The sequence below is a fragment of the Malus domestica genome, chromosome 10 (assembly GCF_042453785.1).
Source record: "Malus domestica chromosome 10, GDT2T_hap1".
Taxonomy (NCBI): Eukaryota; Viridiplantae; Streptophyta; class Magnoliopsida; order Rosales; family Rosaceae; genus Malus; species Malus domestica.
Window position 1 is genome coordinate 31,512,397 of NC_091670.1, and position 19,817 is coordinate 31,532,213.

Genomic DNA, 19,817 nt, shown 5'->3' on the forward strand with positions numbered 1-19,817 from the left:
ACCAATCGTCATGTGGAATTAGCCAGTAATATTCTACTAATTCTACTGCTTGGAATTGTCATTGCTATCGTCATATTGCACTAAAGATTTTTTTATTCTTTAATTTGACTGGATTGTCTGCTAAATTTATTATATGAAAAAAGAATTACGTGCGAAAATAGATTTCTGGTGCTTTAGTTTGATTCAAATTCTACGTCCGTATATCGATTCAATTACGATAGTTTTGTGATATGCAATTAATTACTCCTTATTAATTTCTAATTTTTCGTGTTTAAATTGCAGATCTTAATGTAATCGTTTGATTTCATTATCTATTGTTAAACGCATGAGAAGTTCAAAATTAGAATAATTTCAATACCAATGCATTAATAAACGCAAAGAAATTCATATTTCAAAATAATTCTAATTCTATAACATGAACAGAAGACATGCCATAAGAGCTACGTACAATTGATGTTGGTTTACTTTTCTAGTCTCGGGCCTTTGTTTTGCTTGTTCATGTTGGTCAACGTACAATTGATCAGGTTTTTTACCAAAAAAATAATGAACTTTGATCGGGTCTAAATTCTTTCCACCGAAGATTAAGACTTAAAACATACTAATTATATTTTAATCAAAATACACACTGTTATCTGGCCTCGACCAGAATATATATATATATATATATATATATATATATGTGTGTACAAAGATGAAGCAAAATAGAATCTCTCCATCAGCACTCTGGTCTCCATGTCCGACTTCTGCCTTAATTTGAATGCTTGACATTCTGTCCATCAATACTGGTCTCCCTGAAACACCCCATCACCAATCACAGCTTCATATTGAAAATTAATTTTTTTTTGTTGTTGTAATTATTCGCTTGTAAAACTTTAAAGTTTTATCAATTAATCAGTTCAAACCGTTCAATCTTCAATGGCGGATGAGGCGGTATTATTAGACTTCTGGCCAAGCCCATTTGGGATGAGGGTGAAAATTGCAGTGGCTGAGAAGGGCATCGAGTATGAGTGCAAAGAGGAGGACTACGTGAGCAACAAGAGTCCACTGTTGCTGTAGATGAACCCGATTCACAAGAAAATCCCGGTTCTCATTCACAATGGCAAACCGGTCTCTGAGTCTCTCATTGCGGTTCAATACATTGATGAAGTTTGGAAGGATGAAGCTCCACTGTTGCCTTCTGATGCTTACCTTAGAGCCCAAGCTAGGTTCTGGGTTGACTTCGTTGACAATAAGGTAATTTTACTCATTTACTAATTTATGTTTGGACTTTGTTTAACTGAAAATATAACTTTAGCCCCTGAAACTCAAGTTTCTTTACATAAAATCCGACATAGTCTTTTTATTTGAATAAAACCCAATAACTAGGCTCCACATAAGCAAATTCATTAATTTTGTTTGCCTTTACACATTTTGCATTTTTCAGATGCCTAAAATACCCCTAATTACAGTTTTGATGTAGACATTTAATTCTATGCAGATTTGAAGGGAGAGATTAATGAAAAAAATGTATTAATGTTTATAATCATTGCATTAATATATCAAAACAAATTGTATGTTAAGGTAAAAAAGAACTAATAATGTTATACTTTCCTTAAGATTTTGTAATTTTTTTTAAAATTTGCATAAAATTAGACAATTTTAATTTAATCTTGTCATTTTCTTACCAAATGAAAATCTGAAAGAGCACTATAAAATAATTTACCTATATTTAAAAAATATATGTAAATTATTTGGACATGTGTATTAGTAATAAATTTGCCCTATATATGTAATGATACACGCAAAATAATTAACTCTAGGGTACCCTCTTGGATGATTGTATGTCGTCTTCTTGACATTAATAAAATTGCTATCGTTTCAACTCAAAAAAAAAAAACTTATAAAATTAAAAATGTTATTTGATTCAAAATAAATTCATCCATATTTTATATAATAATATAGGTAAATTATTGCACACATATATATTAGTAGTAAAATGTGCCCAATATACATAATAATACATGAAAATAATTCACCTACAAATAAGAAAATTTGATTAAAAAATAAAATATCTACTACGTTTTGTTTATGAACTTCAATTTTTTTTTATATTACAAACATAATGTACCTACAATATAATTTACCTATTGTTTAATCTTATAAGAAAATAATGCATCTACTGTTTTATTTTTTATTTTTTTTGTCGAATATGTACTGTTTTATTTTAATGGAGATAATTTGTCTTGGTTTAGTTTTAACGAAATAATTTAGGCACTATTTAACTTTACCAAAATAATGGAGCTACTATTTTAATTTACCTACAAAATAAATGCTATTTGATTCAAAATTAATTTTCTTATATTTTACATATAAATATAGATAAATGATTTTTAACAAGCATATATGATAACAAACAAAAAATGCCTAATGTATGTAATAATCTAGGTAAAATAATTTACCTACAACATAAAAGAATATTAATTGGTTCTTTGTTGTTTTTATCAAATAATATTATTATTTGATGCAAAATAACTAATTGTACAAAGGATTTTTTTTTTCCATACGAAAAATGTGCCCATAATTGTTTATGAACATGACTAAATGTATGTGTGTGTGTATATATATATATATATTTCTAATATTTATCATACAAGAAAGGTAAAATTTCCATATGGGGTTAATTGCTAATCATAATTAGGGTGAGTAATAATATTTATTGACATAATTAGAGTTTTGTGGCATAAGTTGTAAATATGTGATAATAATTGGTTACATATTTGTCTACATGGTACTCTATTTGAAATTTGGGTTTTATTTGGATGTTTAATATTATGTGGGTTTTTGTTTGGAAAATAGGAGTTTCAAAGGTATTTTTCTAAAGAACCCTTATTAATCATAACATGCTAGCTACGATTCTCACATGAAGGAGGATATGAACAAAGTTGAGGTTCCACCATAAAACCAATTGGCAATATGAGTAGCCGCAACCTCTTATAAGCCCATGCGTTGAGGTTCTGCTAGGGCTGGGCACGGGCTGGGCCGGGCCCATTTTTGAAGGGACCGGACCGGACCCGGAATTAAAGGAGACGGGGCGGGTCGGGCCGGGCATTACAATTCTGAAAATAGGAACCGAACCTTACCCGGCCCGGTTAAAACGGGCCGGTTCGGTCCGGGTACATGGGTCCTTTTTTTTTTTTTGCTGTTTAAAAATGTTTGCTGCACAAATTGCAGTTTGAAAAAAACTGCACAGATTCAAGTTTACAGTTTGCATAGATTCCAGAGATTCCCTGTAAATCTGTTGAGCATCCTGCCTTACAATACCCGAACGACCTGTCTTTCCCATCGACTCTAGACCATTAATGAGTATTCTAAAGGATGGCCTATCAGGTTCACACCCCACCTCTTTCATCAAGTAATAACACTCGATTGCAAGTTTAGGGAGGTTAAAACTTATCAATGTTGTCATTAGAGCATTAAATGCCTCAATTTCAGGTTGTAAATTCGTTTCATTTTTCAAGCACAAGCAAAGAAGTTCAACTTGTTCAAATAATCCATTGCTAGCCATACTCTAATCATATCGGAATACAATGAAACATGTGGCCTGTACCAATGTTCCTTTTGAATGTCTTTAAAGACATGCAACAAGCAATGAAGCCAATCAAATCGATCACAAAAGTAACAAATTGAAAACATGAATCCTTCTTCTAAGAAAATGCAAAACAAAACCCAAAATGAAAAGGGTAATGGTCAAAACAAGAAATACCATCAGTCATCATGAGCCATGTAAATTAGCAGCAGATGATTCTCTGTGCAAGATGTTGGTTCTTTTTAAAGTACAAAACGCATTGATAAAACCTCATGTCTACTCAATTTTCTTCAACCTTAATCCCATTTATTGACAATGTTGATTATTTTGAGTATGGAATGGTCCTCTAGAGCTTTGATTTTGGTTTTAAGTATCAAGCTTTGGGTTTAAAACCTAAAACGAAGCAATTAACCAACCGACAACATAGGTCTAAGCTTGAATCGACGATTCCACATCCTAAAACAATAAACCATGTCAATAAATGGGATCAAAGTTGAAGAAAATTGAGACGAACTGAGGCTTTCTCAACGTGTAGACAGGACATGGAACACAAAGTCGGACTGGTTTATTGGGATTCTATGTAAATATGATCAAAATTAAAGAAAACAAAAACAAAAAGATAGCTTTTTTGCATCAAAATTATGCAACTGGTTGAAATTGAAGACTACCCAATTCGACATTCAAGGTAAATTCATGGAAAAACGAATCGAAAACAAACATGAACTGAAAGTAAGACTGCAAGAGCAAACCTTGAGGGCCAAGATGCACTCGTTTTGGCGGAGGAGGTCGCGGAGGACAGCCATCATATCGAGCTTCAACAACCGCCGGAACTTGGAATCGAAAACTTGGCCCAAAATGCTCTGATCTTTCTGTGCCCTCTTCAACGCCTACACGGTCTGGATGGCTTCGATGCTGAGGAACCTCCCCTTCTACAACGGCCGTGGGTTGTTGCTTCTATCTCTCATTGTAATGGTGGATTTCAGTCTCTTGAGATTTGAGAGTTGCAGGGATGAAGAGTGGGACTCTGGGGAGAGGATTAGGGTTTTGGGGAGTGAGGGATTGAGTTGTGGAACAAGGTCCCATTTTGTTGGTGTTTTTGGTGGCAAAAACTAGTCTGTTTGGGTGATGATGGTGGTCGCGACGGCGGAGGTGGTGCCGTTGTATTGGTCGCGACAGCGTTGTGAGAGTCTGAGGTTGGAGCTCAACAGTGGTGATGGTGGTCGCGACGGCGGAGTTGGTGGTGCTGTTGCGTTGGTCCCGATGGCGGTGAGCACTGCGAGTCGAGGGAGAGTGAGAATCCGAGAATCCGAAAGACTGAAAGTCTGAAGGTGCTTCTGGAACTCGGAGGTGGAATTGGCTAAGGTTGAAACCGACGGTTAAGATTGGCTAGGGATGATATCTTAAATCTCGTTCATCTATTGTAACACAAACGGGCCGGTCCAGGTACTCGCGGTTCCTATACTTTTGGAACTGGCCCGAATCGAAAACTTCAATTACCCAGCCCGCCCTGCCCCGATCTGTTTTTACAAAATTAAGAACCGGCCCGTACCCGCCCCGTACCCGCATTACTCGCCCCGACCCGCTGGTCCAGGACCCGTTTGCCCAGCCCTAATATATTTTATGTAAATAATATTTACACATTTCAATGCTTACAACATATTTAATCCCTTATTCTAACGGTTATATTTCATACCTATAATGATGCTGATGCTCCAAAAGGTCTGGCAGTGCTTCCAGAAGGCTTTCAATATTGTTTGTTTTTTAACTTTCGATGTCTAACAAGTATCTTATGTTTGTTTTTGCAGGAGCCGGGTGATTTTGGGTCTATGTATTGTCAATTGTCATTGATTTCAATTTGATTCCATGGTGGGTTTGAATTTACAATCAGCTCATTTTTCACTCGCTTAATTGTGCGTAATATTTTAATCACAATATTTCATATTTTTTTTCTTATCACCTAAATATCTCTTAATTGTTTTCATTTTGGCTACTTCATTGTGGATCATTACTTAATGCCGTTTGGTTAGTCTGTGAGATTTGACTGTCTATACTTAATCTGTGTATTTAATGGATTATTGGGGGTCTGATGTATCTTAATATCATGTTGTTGTTGTTGCTAATTAAGGACTGAATTTCTTTATGATATGTTTGAATTTCTTGATTGAATGGACTTCAAAGTATGTTCTAATGCAATTGGAGGAAATAAATAAAAAGGGTGGTGAGGTTGACTGCATAATTTGTAATTTGGGTTTAGTGACCTATAAAACTGCATAATTTTTTGAAATTCATGTACAAATTAATTGATAAATATAATGCTATTGAAAATTCTTATTGTTGTGATTGTGTTGTGCTTGTTGTGTATTTGCTTAGCTTAATTATAAATTAAGGATGGTTGAAAATTAGAATTTTATTCATGCATGTTTTTTCCTTTCTTTCCAACTATCAATTTGGTATCCGGGGCTTCAGTTTCATTCATATTAGAGAAGAGTATCTCATTACAAGGAACTCAATCCTTTTAATTTTCATCTACTTTTTGTTTCTTAATGTCTAGGTGATTTACCTGGTTTGTAACCATTAAATGACCTAACTTTATATTTACAATTATGTTTCTGATTGTTGATATTCAGGTTACTAAATTTTATCATATATGTTAGCATATTCATTTTAATAATTACCACTTGCTTTGATGCATTGAAAACGCTAATTTTGTGACAAGAAAATCATCTTATTCCCTGTTTAATAAAATTGTCTAGTCATTGGCGGAAATATTTGAAGTACAAAATTGTTCGTGTTATTTGTAATCCCGCAAAAACACGCAGGCATTACTATCTAGTATCTCACTAGAAACTAAAACAGGATACATAAAGGAAAGAAATTATACAAGATACAGATTCACACTTCACTCTAGGACTCTGACGTTCTAGCCAGCACCCTATTGATATCTCTCCCTCAATCCACACCAAGCATCTTCTGCACGCCAAGAACAAGCTCATACACCTTCTTTTTGTCAGCAAGAGATTTCGAAACACTCTCTCTCTGCATGCACCTCTTGGCCCATGCAATGAGCTTGGGACACTCGGCTTCGATGCTGAAGTTTCCACAGGTCTCATATGCATGGAACCAGCAGTAGAACGTGATGAGAGCAATGTCCAAGAACCCAAATTTCTCACCCTCAAAATATGGCTTGTGTTAAAATGCATGAAATAAACATGTTGGAATAATGGTGAAATTAGGCTAGTCAACTTTCTTGTTCAAAGTTAGGCAAGTTAGGTTAGTCAAGCAAGATAGGTAAGTTAGGCAAAATTAGGCTTATGATCTTTTTCTTCCCTATATATATGTTTCATCTTGTAATTGTTTCATCAAGCAAATATACATCAAAATTCAATATGGTATCAGAGCTGTGATCTGGGAAAAACCACAAAACACATCTCTAAAGCAACCACGAGGTCAACCATTCTAGGCATGGCCTCTCATTCAAAATGGGAAAATCCCAACCACCCGCTCTATCTCCACCACTCGGATCAACCTGGTGCAATCCTCGTACCACAACCATTGGTGGAAGACAACTACAACACATGGGTTCAATCCATGAGTATGGCCTTAACGGTCAAGAACAAACTTGGTTTTGTTGATGGAACGATCAACAAACCAAGTGAGGATAATTTTGAGGAGCTGCAGCAATGGAATCGCTGCAACAACTTGGTCAAGACATGGCTACTAGGCTCCATGTCAAAGGAGATTTCAGGGAGTGTCATCAACTACAAGGATGCTCGACAAATGTGGACCGATCTGCAGGAGAGGTTCTCACATGTGAATATAGTTCAGCTGTTCCATGTTGAGAACGAGATCCATGATTGCGTCCAAAGCAATATGAGTGTAAGTTCTTACTTCACTAAACTTAAAAGTTTATGGGATGAACGTGATACTTTGTGTTCCATTCCAGCATGCAGTTGTGGAACAAAGAATGAGATGAACTCATATGTTGAAACTCAGAAAACCATGAAGTTCCTTATGGGACTGAACGAATCGTATGCTACGGTTCGAAGCAATACTCTTCTTCTCGAACCACTGCTTACGATGAACAAGGCATATGCGTTGGTCATTCGACATGAACGCCAGGCAGAGGTTTCCAATGGGAAAAGCACACAACTAGAAACTGCTGTCTTTGCAGTGAAGAATCTGTCGCGAGAACCTACACCTGAAGACAAGGAGATGCGATGTCACATCACCAAAAATTGTCGTGCACATCTCAAGTGCACTTTTTACGGATGGAAAGGCCACACCTTCGATTTCTGTCGAAAACGGAAAGCAGCCACAGAGACCGAATCCAATCGTCTCTTTTCTTCAAAGGGGAATCAAGTTTCACAAAGTAACAAGCAAGAGACAGTGCCTAATTTCCCGTTCTCTCAGGAAGACTGCAAGCAAATCCTTCAGATGTTGAACAAGAACAACTCATCATTTGCCAATCAAGTCAATAATCTTCCTAGTCATGAAGAACTTTCAGGTAAAGCCTTCTCTTTTTCATGTAAAGGAACCAAAAGTATTTGGATCCTGGACAGTGGTGCCACGGATCACATAGTTTGCAGTCCTAGTCTCTTTACACACTCACGAGCTGTTGAAAATCATACAGTTGAACTGCCAAATGGTTCCGTTGCCAAAGTCACTCACATTGGACAAGTTGTTTTCTCTCATAATCTTATCCTTGAAAATGTCCTATGTGTGCCGTTCTTTAGGTTGAATTTAATATCTATCAGTAAACTAGCCTATGATTCCTTATATGTCACCATTTTCTTCACCCAATTTTGTGTCATTCAGGACCTTCGCTCGGGGAAGATGATTGGGACAGGAACTGAAAGGGATGGACTTTACTACCTCGACCCATCAAAGAAAGGAACATGCAACAATATTCAAACCGTCTCACCAAAGCTTTGGCACCAACGCCTAGGACACCCATCTCATAAAGTCACTTCGTTATTACCTTTATTTAACAATAAGGCTTGTGATTTGGAAAAATGTTTAATTTGCCCATTGGCCAAACAAACAAGATCACCCTTTCCTTTGAGCTCTATTTCTACCAAATCATGTTTTGAATTATTGCATATTGATATTTGGGGTGGTTATCAAGTTGCTTCTATTTCAGGTGCCAAGTATTTCCTTACCATCGTAGATGACTACACTAGAAGCACTTGGGTTTATTTGATGAAACATAAATCTGACACAAAAGACATTTTAGTCGGATTCATTCAAATGATTGAGACTCAATTCAATACCAGAGTTCAAATCATACGAAGTGACAATGGCCTTGAGTTTAAGCTTGAGCAATTTTATGCTCTCAAAGGCATCATACATCAATCTAGTTGTGTCAACACACCACAACAAAATGGTGTTGCCGAACGTAAACACCGGCATTTGCTCAACGTTGCTCGGGCTTTGCTCTTTCAAGCTTGTTTGCCAAAACGTTTTTGGGGGGATGCAATCTTAACCTCAGCCTACCTCATCAATAGAACACCCACTCCACTTCTCCAAGGTAAAACACCTTACGAAAAACTGTTTCACAAAGCACCTAACTATTCCCATTTAAAGGTTTTCGGTAGTTTATGTTTTTCTTCTACACACGCCCAAAGGCCCTCTAAATTCGACCCCTGTGCAATCCAATGCATTTTTCTTGGGTATCCTTATGGTCAAAAGGGTTATAAATTGTTTGATATAAAACACAATAAGACTTTTGTTTCTAGGGATGTTGTTTTTTTTGAAGATCATTTTCCATTCCAAAATCATACCACTTCCGCTGCCCCGTCTCCATCAAACATTACACCCTCACCCATCACGTTTGACTTGACCTCTCCCATTGAGTCGCACTCAAGCCTTGCACCCGAAGAAATAAACATCACCTCTCCCACACTTGCCAACATCACACCACTCTCATCTCCTTTACCTACTACAACTCCACCACCAGATACCTTATCAACACCTTCACATACCCTACACTCTTCACCACCTCCAACAACTCCATCACCAGACCAACCACCTCCACTCCGTCGTAGCACTCGACCGACCAAAACTTCCACATTTTTGCAGGACTTTCATGTTGAGGTGGCCCTCCCTTCCCGTGTTGCTCCCACATCTTCCACAAGCATGGTCCAGTCATCAGGTACATCTCACCCCATATCTCGTTATTTATCTTATGACCATGTATCCCCCACTCACAAAACATTTCTCACCACCCTCACCATTATCAAAGAACCCACCAGTTTTTCGCAAGCTGTTCAGGATCCAAAATGGCGTGACGCCATGCAAAAAGAGATTGTTGCCCTTCATGACAATCGCACTTGGACTCTTGTGCCCTTACCACCTCACAAACATCCCATCGGTTGCAAATGGATCTATAAGGTGAAGCTTAAACCTGACGGCAGTGTTGAACGCTACAAAGCTCGTCTCGTTGCTAAAGGCTACAGTCAAATTGAGGGGCTTGATTATCGGGAAACTTTTGCTCCAGTTGCCAAGCTCACCACCGTCCGCGTCCTCCCGAGTATTGCCTCCATACGAGGCTGGCATCTTCATCAACTTGATGTGAACAACGCATTTTTGCATGGTGACTTATACGAGGAGGTTTATATGTCCTTGCCTCCTGGGTTCGGACGAAAGGGGGAGACACGAGTATGCAAATTACACAAATCCATTTATGGTTTAAAACAGGCCTCGAGACAATGGTTTATCAAGTTGTCTAGTGCTCTCAAGACTGCTGGTTTTCATCAATCATGGTCAGATTACTCATTGTTCGTCCGAAACCGTCAAGGCAGTTTTATGGCATTACTTGTGTATGTTGATGACGTGATACTTGCAGGTAACAATTTGAGAGAAATTGAAGAGACTAAACTCTTCCTTTCCCAACATTTTAAACTAAAGGATTTGGGAAAACTCAAATACTTTTTGGGGATAGAAGTTGCAAGATCTAAACAAGGGATTGCCTTGTGCCAACGCAAATATGCGTTGGAGATACTAGAAGATGCTGGGTTCCTTGGTGCGAAGCCCTCACGATTACCAATGGAACCAAACCTGTCCCTTACACAAACTGATGGGACGCTCCTACATGATCCTTCTTCATACAAGCGACTCGTAGGGAGGCTGATTTACTTAACCATCACGCGGCCTGACCTGACTTATGTGGTTAATATGTTGAGCCAATTCATGGACAAGCCACGACAACCACACCTTGAAGCGGTGCATAAGGTTCTCAGGTACATCAAACAATCTCCTGGACAGGGAATTCTTTTGCCTTCTACAGGTTCACTACAATTACAAGCCTTTTGTGATGCTGATTGGGCTCGGTGTAAAGACACTAGAAGGTCAATAACCGGTTATTGTATCTTCCTTGGACAAGCACCGATATCTTGGAAAACGAAGAAACAAAGCACAATATCTCGTTCTAGTGCAGAGGCAGAATACCGTTCTATGGCTACTACTTGTTGTGAAGTTATATGGCTAAGAAACATTTTGAAGGATTTGCAAGTAAATCATGTACAACCAGTCACAATGTTTTGTGATAATCAAGCTGCCATGCACATTGCTTCGAACCCAGTGTTTCATGAACGAACGAAGCATATAGAGATAGACTGTCACCTAGTACGTGAGAAGATTCAAATGGGAATGGTGCAAACAGCTTACATACGGACCTCGAATCAACCTGCAGACTTGTTCACCAAACCACTAAGCTCGGCACAATTTGAGGTCTTAATTAGAAAGTTGGGTGTCATCGACATTCACACTCCAACTTGAGGGGGAGTGTTAAAATGCATGAAATAAACATGTTGGAATAATGGTGAAATTAGGCTAGTCAACTTTCTTGTTCAAAGTTAGGCAAGTTAGGTTAGTCAAGCAAGATAGGTAAGTTAGGCAAAATTAGGCTTATGATCTTTTTCTTCCCTATATATATGTTTCATCTTGTAATTGTTTCATCAAGCAAATATACATCAAAATTCAATAGCTTGTCTCCAAGCTGTCCCTCCAACTGCTTCAGGATTTCGATAAAATCCTTTTTTGCAGCCTCTTGTTCCTCTCCCTTTGTCAACCATATCTTCGAGCCAGCATCATATAGCTGCAATTTTAAGACAAGATTGCATCAGATCATTGCTATAGCGAGTTCAGTGGGATTAATTAAATTTTGAATTCAGAGGGATTAATTAAATTTTGACTTATTTTCTAATTCCGGCGGCTATATTTGGATAGGGTTTTGTACGTTCCAATGATTGAACTTAAGTGTAGCAAGAAATGGATCACAAAATAGCAGGGATCACAAAATAGCAGAGATCACAAAAGCCGTTCATAAAAATTAACGAGGCATGCAAGAGAGATTTGTAAAGAAAGTCGGAGTGACAACAGGTCTGCACATGTGGTAAATTCATAAACTTACCACGTAAACAATACAACAAGATAATGTGAAGCGCGTGACCATTTAGCTTTACAAGAGGACCATACTTTGTTACCATGAAAAAAATTGAAATTATACCGTAAAATCAATTGGTAATATGAAGATTGATCCCACTAATTTATGTGAGTCTAAGTGTTTTTTATTAATTTTTAAATACTTAAGGATTAATTAGGACGGTGAGCAATCGTCTAACATTTAAAGACAAATCAAAACAATGGCTAAATTTAAAGACAAATCAAAACAATGGCTAACGATCTAACACCTAGGTGGGCTAGACGGCGATAAACGAGAACTTTTAGAATAATACCTCCACATAGCCTATAAAAATTTGTATTCTACTCCCATGTAGGATACAGACTTGAAGATTGTACCTCATCTAACTATTCATCCAATAGAAAAGAATGTGGGCTCTACCGCATATATATCAAATTTTAATGAAACTCATGAAAACCCCAAATCACATCCTAACAGGAACCTAAAAAACAAACAATTAATTAGAACAAGAAACAACTCAGACAATTTAAGTTACCTTCTTGTCAATGCAATCAGCCCAGAAACCTTGAGTGAGCTTTCTGGTAAGGCTCAGAGGGAAGCAAAGGAGCTTTATCCCTCCAAACCTCATCAATATACTGCACAATGATGAGTGACTCGCAGACCGGCTTACCGTTATGAATGAGAACCGGGATCTTCTTGTGAACCGGGTTCATCTGCAGAAGCAGCTGGCTCTTAATCTTATTCCTCAAGTCCTCCTCTCTGTACTCATACTTGGCGCCCTTCTCCGCCAGCGCTACTCTGGCCCTCATGCCAAACATGCTTGCCCAGTAGTCCAGAAGAATAACCTCATCCGCCATTTTTGACACACACATTCACAACTACTTCTAGCTGTAGGCTATAGTGTTTTACTTGATGCTAAAATATTCCAGATTGATATTCACACGGGCAGAAGAGGATATATATATGGAATCCGAATTCTCGCTGGATCTTTTTTTTGTAAGAATTCCGAAGATTCGCAAATACAACAAACGTATGTAATTCACGGTTTTTTAAGATTCTTATTAAAAGAATCCGAAGAGGATCGGTAAGATATATATGTATCTACACATACGTGGCAATACGGATGTGGCTGATTTTTGTAGGGTGTGACGTGGCATGCTGTATGCCATTACTTTCGGTGATGTAAGTTAGATATTTTCGAGAGAGTATTCTGGCTTGATTATTTTTTGTGAGGATCCTGGAAATTCTTTAATTTATTTATTCATCATACGATTAGAAATTATTATAATTTTTTTTATTTAAAATTGAATATAAACAATACTTAATAAAACCTAACTGCATAATATACGATGAATACATATAATTGAAAGATCTTAGAAATTCTCACATAAAAAAATCCGACGAATATCCCCTTTTGATATTTTCATGCATATTTGGAGACCATATGTTCTTTCTTTTTCTTGGTGAAATTGGACACCACATCTTTGAAAATGAATTCATTCTTTTATAGATAATTCTAGAGGATTACTTTCTAGAGGATTACCTTCTATTGATAATTCTAGAGGATTACTTTTGATAGGAATTCATTCTTATATATAATTCATTCTTAGAGTCTAAACATGATTACACATCCTTTTATAGGTAATAATCTTTGGAATTGTGACAGAAGTATTTGATTTACCAATTACCACACCCAATTCTTAATGGCCTTCAACTTTAATTAAATTAAAACAATGATCACTCAACTAAAAATTTATTAATATTGGTCTTTTAACTCATCAAAATGTTTAGATATGGTCATTTTCTTCAACTACGTCAGAATTTTGTCAAAATTAGTTATATTGAAATGACTATTGCTCCAATTGAGTTAAAGTTGAGAGGTCATTGCTCTGATTGGGTTAAGTTGAGATACCATTGCTCTGATTGGGTTAAAGTTAAGGGACAATTTCTCCAGTTGAATTAAAGTTAACAGACCATTGATACAATTTTTCTTATTTGATTTTCCATATTTGCCCTTTGATTTAGCCTCACTTGCATGACACGTGCCTCATTTTGACGAAAGTTCTAACAGAGTTGATGAAAATGACTATAGTTACATGTTTTGATGAGTTTAGGAACCCATGACAATGAATTTTTAGTTGAGGGACCATTACTCCAATTAGATTAAAATTGAGGAACCATTGCTACAATTTATTCTTCTTTCATTGTATTCATAAAATAAATAAAAAAGAGAGATTATATATTCTATATGAAAAAGAAACATTTAGAATGCAGAAATTCATAAAATTCAACTTTGAATTTCATATTAGTAGTTATCATTTTTAATAAGATTATTCTAGTAAAAAAAAAATGATAGTGTAATTAATTACTTTAGTCTAAAAGTAAGGGGGGAAATTGCACTGTACGAATATGTAGTTTTTGAATTTGAATTTCACTTTATTTACGAAAGTGCCAAGTAGGGGAAGGGGTGGAGAAAAACCTTTTTGCAAAGAGTCTACCGCTTTATGTGAAAAGCACGACAAAGTCATGCATGCATTATTTGTTTTGTTTTGGTTTTGGCATAATCGGATAGATAGTCCTCATGTTAAAAAAAAATAGGATTTAAACTTTTGTGGTGTAGTCCGTTAGTAAATTTAGTTCACAAGTGATTTTTCCGTTAGTTGTTCGTTAACTGTGGGGTAAAAATGTACTTTTCACTTGTTCTTCTTCTCTTTGCGATTCCTCGTCTAGTTGGGTTTTGATTATGTTGGGGGAGTAAGCGATGGTAAATGAGGAAGATCCAGCTGCGCTTTTCTGCAATGGCCACTTTGCCGCTGGATCATTGTGAATTTGGGTTTTTTAGGATTTTTTTTTTTTTTTGTCAATAGGAATTCCATTAACAAACAGTAGGGAGAAGAAAAATACAAAAAGACTCCTTAGGAAATGAGAAGATAAGCACAACTCTTACGTAGAACAGGAACAGGCATGTTCCCATAAGTATGATGAATAACTATCAAGCCAAAAAAGCTACAAAAAAAATAAAATAAAATCTACCTACAGCCGAGATGGATGGGTTATTTAGTCCCACCCCAACTTGGGAATTATACAGAAGAGGGCCAAGGGAGGCCATCCCTAGACGGAACACTGACAAGATAGGGAGGGTGCATGAGCTGCTTTGCTTCTACATGCTGTATATTGGCTGATGGGTTTCAGAGTAATTTTCTGTTTATTGACTGGATTTCGCTATGTCGGATTGGTTTGGTTTTTGGGTTGCTACGATTGGTGAGACTTATACCTTGGTTATTGTTGATTGATTTGGTTAACAAGGTTTTCATTCATTTTCTGATTTGTTTTGACACACTTCTCAAAATTTACAAGATGCTATGATGTTTGTGCTATATAAAGATGAGTTATAAACATCTTCACCATCTTCATTATTTTCTTGGTGAGAGATAAAACAGTAGAGACAAGGAAGAAGAACACGTTAAAATACATATTTATCTCTGCATTTAAAGGACAATTAACAGAAAAATTAGTTTTGGACTAAATTTGCTAACGGATTACACCACGAGGGTTTAAATCCTAGTTTTTTTTACCACATGGGCTATCTTCCGATTGCCTCATTGAAATATGTGATGAGTTATTGTTAGTCAACAGTTGCAGATTCAAAATTTGAATAATTGCAAGTGGCTCTTTACCACAGTGGTGGAAATATGTTAAGCTCTTGCATGACAGCGTGGGTTCAAACTCCGTTGGTAGCTAATCTAACATCTAATTTGAAATAATCCATCATTTGACAAAAAAAAAAAAGAAAAAAAAAAGATTTGAATAATTGGAGTCACAGTGTTAAAGATTAATTTTTTTAATAAAAATAGAGCGAAGCATGCAAAACATTCAATTTATTCATTGAGTCTCTTTGCCCCTGCTTTTGTGCAATTTTTCTTCAAGAAAAAGGTTGGAGATGTTGCAGTCCTATTAGTTAGGAATGTGATTGTGTAAATCCTAGTAGATATGAGAATGTATTTTATATTCCTATTAGGAGTAGATTACCTATTAAATGTTGTAATCCTAAAGGAAAAAGTTTTTATCTATCTTACTACTATAAATAAAGGCACAATGGGGTGAAATAACACACACTCACAATTACACATCTCTCTCTTATTTTCTCTCTCTATGCCGCACTCTCTCCCTCTCTCTATGGCCTACATAATTGTTTAGTAAATTATGCCTACAACACGTTATTAACACGCTCTTGACGCTGCGCTAACAAGAGAGTTTATTATTCAATCAGGTGAGTATTACGTTTTACACTCTTTTTATGATTAATTAATTATTTTATTGAATTGATCTACATGCTATTGATTCAATTTAATTTTTCTATGTTGAACGTGATACAACGCATTGGAGATGCAATTCCGGCTTTCCGAGAAGGATCTTCTACAGATTCAAAGGCTTTTGTAATTTTCTGCCAATTAGGTACGCTTCAAATAAAGTAAGATATTTGAAACAACCATGAAGTATGAAAACATTCCCCATGATGCATGAACTCCCTATGTTTATATTTTCCTTCCGATATATATATATATATATATATTGTATATGTTCATATATTTGTTAATATATATATTTGTTTCATGCATTGCGCAATTATATTTGCTATGTGGAATATGTGAGTCAAAGTACAAATTTAAATTAGAAGCATGTTAGGGTTTTTCAAACCCTAGAAATTTCAAAAAAAAAAAAAAGGAAAAAAAGTGGACATGATACGGCATCGGCCACCCATGCACAGTCGATGGCCTGAAGCCCAGCTGCATGGATCACCGCAGTAGCCCTTTAGGTTTCCTGCTCCTGCACACAAGAACTAGGCTTCGGCCTGGGGTAGTTTCGACGAGCTTGAAGCCCCGAGCACCACCTGTAATTCGGCCTGACTCACCAGCAAAGCTATACGCTTGCTGGGCTTAGATTTTTTTTCCCTAGCCGGCAACATATTAAACCAGCCTAGTTGGCTGGGTTTTCTTTCCCACGCGACCCAAGGCCAGCGTCTTGTTGGACCTGCCCCTACCCCTCCATTTGACCAAAACAGGAACCCAGCTGAGGTTGGGGTTCCTCCCAACCCCGTAGGCTTTTGGGCCTACCTATGTCTCTCGGTCGTGGCCTGCATCCATATTTGGACTGCCTTTGCAGCCTTTCCCTGAGCCCATATACCCATAGGGCCTTGCCGACTCACGACACCCAACCTTTTTTTGGGCTATGCTATTTTTTCGATCCAATAATATTATTTTATTATTATTTTGCTTCTACAATCGACCATGTATGGTCTAATTTATTGAATTAATTAAAAGTGACATGCAGTCCATTAATCTGATAATGAATCCAAAATTATTGGCCTGAAGCCCACTTTTGGACATTAACGATTCAATAATTTATTTTTATACTTTGAACCATTGACTCACTTTCGTAGTCCCGAAGCACTCACACTTAAGTTCCTAAAGCAACCCAAATCCACTAAACTTAAATCAGCATATTGCATTTTGTGTTCTTACATGAACTTCTCTTTTATGAACTAAACGTTCATAAACTAAATTGAACTTGTAGTTTCAAATTTAGTGCCTTTGAAACCCGAAGATTTCATAAAACAATACACCCATGAAAACTCGACGTTTTTCATGTAAACCATGTCTTAGAATCCCGAATGTTCTAACTTTGATGCTTATGGATGATTCATTCCCATAGCACCAATCACAATCTTGTTCCCTCCAATTCAGTGGATTGTCGAACTATCACAAGTTCGATTTTCCTAATTTGGACGTTTATAATATAAATCACTTTATGTAGGGTACAAGACGTGAATCTCCACTTGACTATTAAGAAGCTAAGACACCATTGAAGCCAACAATGGCAAGGAAAAACTGAATAAGCCTTCGCCATGATCTTCATTCGAAGACTTATGCCTGAAGCATTACCAACGGAAGTACCTCCTGAACGAGGATTCCATGGCTCTTTGGCTCACTTATACGGACTGTCTAATCATGAAAAACATTGCCTAAAGCACACCATGATTACGTCCATGAATGAGTACAATTCTGAAGTTTATAAATCCGATTAAATTTTAACTGGAGAATACTTTTCTCGTTCTTTCATGTTTTTACCTAGCTCCTGAAGCAGTAGTGTAGAAAGAGGAAGTTTACCAAATTCTCGAACCTGATTACTACCACAAATGTGATAGAACGGTATGGACTTAGTCGACTGGAGTCTACCGAATAGCTCAACCCAGTTCGGTCAAAGCCTACCGAATGGTGATGCACTGCTTCAGCAAGGATACATCAAATGGCATATTCTCTCACAATCCAATTTTGAGTTTGTTTTCACAACATCTAGTAGAATCAGGGCATGCCAAGGTGTGGCATCATGCCCGAAGCATGATCCTTGGTACCTAAGACCTAAAACTTCAAGAATAAGGGAAAATATTCCCGAACCTTAACCTTGCAAAATATATTTCCGTCTCGATGGAATAGACCATTGGTTATGCACCTATTCGTACCCCTACCATGTTGTTAAGGAGTACCATTCTAGTAGTCAATACGTGAGACTAATTTTGCTTCACCAAACATCATTGGAAGAGCAGAATTTTGACATGGATGGCCTTGTTGGTCGAATCCCCTTAGTAAACCATTTACTTTGTGAACATTTTTCCATGTTCTTGGATTCAAGTTTGGTGTATGTTTTACTTATGGATAATCTTATTGATATTGTCCTCGAATATGAGTTAATTAAATCATGTTTCTTAATACATGTGACCAATTCAATTAAACAAGTGATTAGGTAGGAATGTGGGAAAGTTAGTTGTCTGGACGAATGCGTACTACGCACACTAACTTGACACCTAAATCACATCTCTAACAATGAATTCAGGTTTATCCAACCTGATTAAGAGCATTGACACGCTCCTCGTTGTATGAATGGTATTGAATCACCATTTAAGGGACTTTAAATTCTCCCTAAAGTTGAGTTTTTAAGGATATTCGAGATGACAATGATCATAAATGAAACCACTGAAGAAAATAGAGTGAATATCTTTGCACCACCTCTAAAAATAAGCCTGAAGCTTTGATTTGGGGCCAATGGGTTGTCTCCCAACCGGGAATACACCACATGTGGCCGGCCTGAAGCCTGGTGATTGAGCAATTTACTTGCTTTGGCACGACCTTTTGGGACACTTAGGTCGAACAATGATGCTACGATGCATGTCCTTACCCGAAGTAAGGATCTTGTATCTACAAGCACACTTTGCCAAAGCCCGCTCATTTGGGACTGATTTTTATATCATTCCTTGCAAAGATACGACACGACTCTCTTTTCACAATGGATTCAAGGGAATATACGTGGACTAATCTAACCAAAATGTGGACCATATAAATACTTATGGTTATGGTTGATGAATCGACAAACTGGTCACATGTTTGTCCACACACATTGTTGCTAAACCTCTTAGCCGATTAAGGGTTCACCACCCTACTTATCTCTTAAGGTCTGGGAGACTGGATAATGTCGGAGAGTTTATATCGACGATTTTCGATAAAGTATTGCATGTATTTTGGGTTTATAATTGAACATCGAATTCCCATGTTCACCCCAAAGAGTCTCACGTAGTGATCATAAAGCGCAATTTAAATGATCGCCCGAATTTTGGTAAACATACCAAGTTTTCGATTTCTGCCTAGGGTTATGCAATCCTTGTACGCAGTTATGTTGGTCCGCCTTGAGGCCTATTGCCACCTAACCTATACGACGTTATAGTTGGTCACTGGGTACGAACCTGACGATTTTCGTATTTATGCATTTAGGTGAGCA

General features: G+C 37.0%; 1 protein-coding gene and 1 pseudogene across 1 annotated transcript; one reads left to right on the forward strand and one right to left on the reverse strand.

The window, feature by feature from the left end:
* Positions 1–6,340: 6,340 nt before the first annotated feature.
* LOC103445756 (probable glutathione S-transferase) lies at positions 6,341–13,038 on the reverse strand (annotated as a pseudogene).
* Positions 6,947–8,699, forward strand: LOC139188986 (uncharacterized). Its single transcript, XM_070807171.1, has 2 exons — positions 6,947–8,069; positions 8,381–8,699. The coding sequence occupies exons 1-2, from the start codon at positions 7,028–7,030 to the stop codon at positions 8,416–8,418; spliced, it is 1,080 nt and encodes a 359-aa protein (XP_070663272.1). The 5' UTR covers positions 6,947–7,027; the 3' UTR covers positions 8,419–8,699.
* Positions 13,039–19,817: the final 6,779 nt, after the last annotated feature.